A 7,181-nucleotide genomic window follows, 5' to 3' on the forward strand; every position below is an offset into this window, starting at 1 on the left:
TTCACTTTGTTATAAAGCAGAAACTAACACACCATTGTAAAGCAATTGTACCCCAATAAAGATGTTAAAAAAAAAAAACTACAAAAAAAAAAAAACCCAAAAAAAACCAAAGACTTAAAATGGACTGTGGGGCTTCCCTGGTGGCGCAGTGGTTGAGAGTCCGCCTGCCGATGCAGGGGACAAGGGTTCGTGCCCCGGTCTGGGAAGATCCCACGTGCCGCGGAGCGGCTGGGCCCGTGAGCCATGGCCACTGAGCCTGCGCGTCCGGAGCCTGTGCTCCGCAATGGGCGAGGCCACAGCGGTGAGAGGCCCGCGTACCACAAAAAAAAAAAAAAAAAAAGGACTGATGCTGTAAATGAGATTGTCTTTAAACTACTAAAGAACATCTAAAACGTCGTATCCACTAGCATTTTCTAGGCCAGTAGTGCTGATTAGCTAATAAACATAGCCTACGTTATACAACCCTGGGCCTTGTCTCATTTCACCCTTTTGAACATACTTCATACGAGATATCCCACTTAATGAGTCCTATTATTGTCAGAGTTCTTGGGATGAAAAGGTTTCTCCTTGATACCGTATGGTTTTGACACTTGAAACTGCTATCTTACTACAGAAGCTTTTTCCTTACTGCAATCGATTTTAGAAAGAGAGCAAATTCTTTCATCAGAAGAGAAATGAGATTTTAAACGCTTCAGGATTGAGAAAGACCCATAAAATACAAATGCTTTTCACCATCCTCCTGATACCTCAAAGAAACGTCTCATCAGAATGTATTTGCCAGTTACAAAGCTCATTCTTTTTCCTCTGACCATTCGATATAAGCTTAGTGCTGATACCTGTGGAAGACAAATGAGAACAGGCCCATGCTCTGCAAAATTGAAACCCTTGTAAGTTCAAGTACACGGCCAAATAAAATTACATTTATAAAAGACTCTGACCAAGTGTCTCTCACTAAATGACATTTACAAAAGCACTACACAAAAGTCCTAGGGTCTAGGTCTGTGTGAAAAGGCAGGATTTTAGATTAGTTTGGGCCATAATGAAATCTGCCTGCTTACACTGTAACCAAAGAAGTTTCAGTTGAGTCCAGCAGAGATCTTCCATAGCACATTCTATTTGGAGATAGGCATCAGGACCACCTGTGGGGTTTTTGTTAGTTTGATTCACATGCACATGCCAGGTCCCCATCCTGAGAGGTTATCTCAGGTAGGCACAGGTTGTTCTGATACCCAACCACTATCCAAACAATTACTTGTGTGCCTACTATGTACAAGCAGGTACTTTGCCAGGGATACTTAGGGACTCAACCAACAGCTAATTCCTGAGCCCAATCAAGAACCCATCCTCTTTGAGGATGACAGCGTTAAGCTATTGCAGTGACAGGAATGTAGCAATGAATGCGGACCAGGGAAATAGAAGAGGTTCCTTAAAATGAATGGCATCTGAACTGGGCCTTGGAGGATGGGGAGAATATTAATAGGATGGGTGTGACAAAGGGAGAGAACAACAAGAGCACAAGCAGGGTGAAGAGGAGTCTTCGAGGAGACAAAGCTAGTAATACAATGTGGCTGGGGCCTCCTGGAGAGGAGTTTGTGGGAGACAAAATATGCATGAGAAGGTAGAGCTAGGTTATCAAGGGCCTTGAATGTCATGCTGAGAAGTCTGTCGGAATAGGTACTTGAGCCTAAGAGACATGCTCGGATCTACTTTTAGGAAGAGGATTCTAATGGATGAATGGAGTAGGAGGAGAATGAGAGCACAGAGACCATGGAGGAAATTTCTGCAATACATTTAGCAAGCGGCAATGCAGGCCTGAATTAGGATAGTGGAAATGTAAAGGAAGGCATATATGCGATACACATCAGAAGTAGGATAGCAGGAGTCATGGAGGAAATGACAGAGACATTTAAGTTTACCCCAAGCTCCCAGGACAGGTGGGGTCTGAGGAGCCAAGTTTTAGTGAATAGTTGCATGAAGGGGATGAGAAGTAACAGGCAGTGAAAGCAGATTACAGCTGGGAGGTAAAGGGGGAGACACGATCCACTAACTTGAGAGAAGAATACGGTAGACAGAAAATTAGTTAGGAGAGAGAAAGAGCACCTTATCAGGCTAATGAAAGAACCAGCGAATAAATAGAATCTGAAGAGATGAGGAGGAATATTAATTACAGAGCATCTTCAACAAAAAAGAATGGGAATGCATGTGTATATTTACAACAGAGAATTATGTAATTCTCCTTAACTGTAAAAGCAGATTAAGCTGGTATTAAACTTTTTCATTTATGTGAACCTCAACAACAAAAAATTTTTCACCCCTAGTACATATCCCATACCTAGAATCGTAATATTTTTATTCTAAGGCAGCTGCAGAAACTAAATTAAGCAAGTCCATCCAAGCACTTAAAATATGTGCTCCCAAAGTTCCAACACATTTGAAATGAAAGACTCGTTCATATTTGCTAAAACCAATGAAACACTGTAGAATCTTATGAGTCATAGGATATCAAATCAATTTGGCTGCTGAATTACAATTACTTTCCAAATTAGCAAGGCAAAGGTACTTATGTGTTAACTTCTCTGTGTCAATGGGATAAATAATCTACACTTTTCTGTAGCTCAGTTTCCCTCATAAAATGAAGCTGAACTAGACATTGAGTTCTAAGTTGTTTTCTAAGTCAAAAATTATATTTATAATAGAATCTATGTAAGTATAAAACAATTTAAACAACTTCACTTTGTTTCAACTCAGTTAATGGCATTTGAACAAAAGATTGATAAGTAACCATCATCTGTAGAAAAACATGAGTGCGTATGTATCTTCAATTCTTTAAAACAACTTAGATTTTAACATCCAGTTGGAATATAAAACTGCTCAGGATTGCTTGGTATACAACATGAGCAAAGTTTCATAAAATGCATGCAACAGATTAGGCCATTTTTGGAAAGGGTTGTCCCTGCATTTTTGAATGTATCTTTTAAATGGAGGATAATTTCAGAAGTTAACATTTTGCCATGGGTTATAAAAACATGACTAACAACCATTATTTTGTTCAATGACAGTTTCATCCGAAATAAGGTCTCCCAAAGCAGTTCTGTGTCTTAGAATGTGTATAATTAAAGGCGATGTGAACACCCAAATCTACAGTCAACCTAAGAGAAAACACTTTTCAAAAATTATGCCAAATGTTCTAGTTGTCTTATGAATTGACACTACTTTAAACAACGACCTGACAAAGAGACAGCTCCTACCAGCTTAAAAAAGGGGGTGGAGTAGATTTTATAGAATTCTAATTTTTAAACATAGGTGGGGCTCCTGGTTCTGTTTCTCTCTCATTCGTCTCACTTCTGATGCTCCCTTGGAATTCTAGCATTGGGATATCAAATCTTTTCCAATTCAGGTACAGAAGAGAAAAAGGCAGAGATATGTTCCCGATAAGCCAATTCTGTTCATATCTACACATTTTTTCACTCTCAATTTCTTGCTACTACTTGGCAATCTGAAATATAAAATGAATGGTCTTGGCAAGTAAGAGAGACTAATACAAAAAACATTAGTGTCTTTGTGTTTGCGCTTTCTAGAAGGCTTATATTTATGTATGAGGGCACAGATTTACAGGAAAAGTGGTGATGTAATTTGTAAAGATGTAAGGTTGAACAAAAAAGAGCAGTACTCCTGAACATGCAAAGATATTCAACGAAAAAGGCCAGCATCTAAGAGAGCAAGTTACATGAGTTATACCTAGCTACAATTTACCCATCCAAGTAGCTGCCCAGGATCTGGGACTATCACCACCTGCGTAGAGGTTCCAGGAGGAGGACAGGGATCGATAATCATTTCACTTTTTGCTCACAAAAGGGACAAGTGAGCACTACTTAGTCATTAACTAATAGGATTCATACATAAAGACTTAACAAGGTTCCTTTAATCCTCTCCTAGTAAGCTATACCTCAATTAAAACAATACTATGCTAATGTCACAAGTCATTAAAATTCAAGCTCTTCCATTCAAGCGCCATTAAAGCTTTGCAAAATCACCAGACTCCCCCATCCTCAATTTCATTTTCACTTTTCCTAGCCAGAAATCAAGAATCCCCTTCTAGCCAATAACACATCATTATACTCCTGAAAATTTATTCTCCATCTAAAAATAAGGGAGGGGGTTAAGATGATTATTCCCTGCTCTTATGACTGGAGAAAAGTCTAAGACCTAGCTTTTCCTGATTACATTTTCACTAAGTCTTTTTCTGTGCTTCCTTACCACCTTCTGTGAGATACTGCATACCATGGCTAAGGGCTCCAGCTCAAAAGCCACTTCAATCAAGTAAGAATACATTTTTGAAGGTTTCTTGGAATGATACATTTCTTTTAATTGCAGGGCACCAATTGGATAATGTAATTTAGGCAGTGGATGAACTAGAGAGAGGCTATCTGACCATATTCCTACCTCTGCATCCTGAGACTCCTGAAAGACAGGGTGTCTCTTACTCCTTTTGGACTGGGGAGAATGGTGATTGTCCTCTTTATTATGATTCCTTCTTCTTTTCCTGAAAATAAACCACAAGAGAGAGGAGAAAATATCACCCAACAATTGATATTTTGGACACTTAATTTGTGAGCCAGTGGCATACATATATGTGAAATCTTGTCAGAGAAAATACAAGTCATCATCTGCTACTCCAATAATTTAAAGTCGGAAGCACACATCACCCACACGAAGAAGGAAAATATGAAACAGGAACTCTAGGTTGAAAAGTCAAGCTGTAAATTTCATTTCTAAACATTAGCTTCATAATTTTAAATGACTCTTGGGAATAAAGTAAGAACAGGAAGAATTTAATAGCTACATTTTCAAAATCTACCTCAGTAGGTCCATTGTCTTCATTTCCTGAAGTTACAATTCCAGGTTAAGTGATTTTTAACCCCTTCTACATAACACTTAAGACAGGTGTGGCTGCCTGTGTCTATTTACTGTTAATGCTCCTGTGAAAGTGGTATAGAGACAGACAATGGAGAAACTCTCCAAGTGTGCTGTTAGCCAATTATTGTTGCTGTACCAACTACTATTATGACATAATGGTTACTTCACTAGATTGTCATCATGAGATTGTGACTGATTACTAACTTGAAATACGGCTTCTCAAAAATGTTTTTTTTAACATCTTTATTGGAGTATAATTGCTTTACAATGGTGTATTCGTTTCTGCTTTATAACAATGTGAATCAGTTATACATATACATATGTTCCCATATCTCTTCCCTCTTGCGTCTCCCTCCCTCCTACCCTCCCTATCCCACCCCTCTAGGTGGTCACAAAGCACCGAGCTGATCTCCCTGTGCTATGCGGCTGCTTCTCACTAGCTATCTATTTTATGTTTGGTAGTGTATATATGTCCATGCCACTATCTCACTTTGCCACAGCTTACCCTTCCCCCTCTCCATATCCTCACGGTTGGTAAGATTACATCTTCAGCCCCAATTCCCCTCTCAGTAAGTAATCAGATTGCAGCATTTGACAAAACAGTTCTTGAAGACACCCTATAATTGAACAGACATTTTCCCAAGCCATCTACTTAGAGAGTACTTTTAAGTTTACAGTACCCCTAAGGATGGCTGAGTCTACCCATTTTTATAATTTCATTTCTCTTCAATCTTTCTCCCATCTCTGGGAGACTGAGTACTGATCCCATAAACCAGTGATTTCAAACTCTTTGTTAAAGTAAAAGAAACTCCTTTCTTAACAAAATAAACATGCAAACAAACAAACAAAAAAGCAGCAATAAATAAGAGAAAAAAGAGGAGTCACTGCACTGAGAACACAGGCTCTTTAACCACACCCTCCCCTGGATCCCCCTCCCTGTGCTACCCATTAGCTTAGCCTGACTCTTCTTAAAACTGAGGAAACAGCAGGCCCAAAGAAGCAAAGTGACTCAGAGTAAAATAAAAGGCGGGTAGAGATGGAACTGCAAGGGAAGTTCTCTTGAGCCCTGGCCCAAGGTCCTCCACAAAGCCCTACAAGAGGAAAACTTTAGTAAAGAGCTACACGTCCAATCAAACGATGTCTTTATGATAAGGAAATTGTCAGGATAAATTAATTCAGATAATTTGTGTGCAGTGCTGTTAAGAAAACTTTTTTTTTGGTAGAAAATATGTGCTATTTTTTCAGATGTATGAGCATGCCAAGGAACCTTCAGAAATGTTACCTGGACTTGGTAAAAGAAAGACCACTGCAATCAGTTCAGACTTCATTCGTACATACTGCTTATTGTCCAGTGACTGTGTTCTTAATTCCAAAAGCATGTCCGTAATTGGGCCCCTACATTCATATTTAGGACCAGAGAACACATAGTACCAGCCGAAGCGGCCCTGGCGATATTGGCCGAAGAAGCAAAGCGGGATGGTGAGGACCAGAGATGGACCGGTACAGGACACCGTTGCCCAGACAAACCTTCCCGGCACTGCAGCCTTCCTTAGTGCCGCCGCTGGAACCATAGCAACAGGGGCAGGAAGTCCTGGTGCCCCGGAAAGTCGCGAGCCTGGGGGACGGGGCTGCGCGCCGGTGGGCAGGTTCTGGGCCTGCGAGCCTGTGCCCAGTAACGTCAGTGCCGGTCTGCCCGCCCGAGTCCGCTAGAAGTTTCCTCCCGGGCCCTGTTTCGAACTCTCGGCTAAGGGACCTGACCGGTGATATCTGGGTCCCGTCGTCCACTGCCCCAGCCCCCCACGTGCGGGACCGGTACCAATCCCCTGGTCATTCTCCTCCCGCCCACCCCCGGCCTGTAAACGAGCTCGTCCCGTGGCACAATCACCATGCTCCTGTCAGCCCTCACTCTTCTGATCCGCCCCGGCGACCTCAGTGCCCGCGAGGCTCAGCCGGTCACCCCGGAGCCTCTCCGACCTCAGCGATGTTCTTCTTCTCCCCACACGAGCACCCCCCTGCCCACGGTCATGCCCTGGGTATCAGGAAGACAGCGGCCCTCATGGTGTATAGCATTCCTCCCTCTCATCACCCCCAACACGGCGTCCTGTCCTCCAGCTCCCTCGCTCTAGTGCCCCTGCATTGATAGCCCCAACCTCCTGGAAACCGCCAGCTCACCGACCACACATCCTTCCACAACATCCGCCAGGCCCCTCCTTACTCCGCGGACCCAGGGCTGGAAACTGTCCCCCACAAACACACCTCCTGTG

The 7,181-nt window shown here is 42.1% G+C and overlaps 1 protein-coding gene across 1 annotated transcript in view; it reads right to left on the reverse strand.

Annotated features, from left to right (window-relative positions):
- Positions 1 to 6,488, reverse strand: part of VCF2 (VCP nuclear cofactor family member 2) — a 9,824-nt gene extending 3,336 nt beyond the window's left edge. The window contains exons 1-2 of the mRNA XM_027096786.1: positions 6,256 to 6,488; positions 4,444 to 4,543 (exon numbers count right to left, since the gene is read on the reverse strand). Of these exons, the coding sequence (XP_026952587.1) occupies positions 4,444 to 4,543; positions 6,256 to 6,488 (333 nt within the window). The remainder of the gene's footprint in view (positions 1 to 4,443; positions 4,544 to 6,255) is intronic.
- Positions 6,489 to 7,181: the final 693 nt, after the last annotated feature.

The sequence above is a fragment of the Aethalodelphis obliquidens genome, unplaced genomic scaffold (assembly GCF_003676395.1).
Source record: "Aethalodelphis obliquidens isolate GAN/ISIS:26980383/991018 unplaced genomic scaffold, ASM367639v1 scaffold108, whole genome shotgun sequence".
Lineage (NCBI taxonomy): Eukaryota > Metazoa > Chordata > Mammalia > Artiodactyla > Delphinidae > Aethalodelphis > Aethalodelphis obliquidens.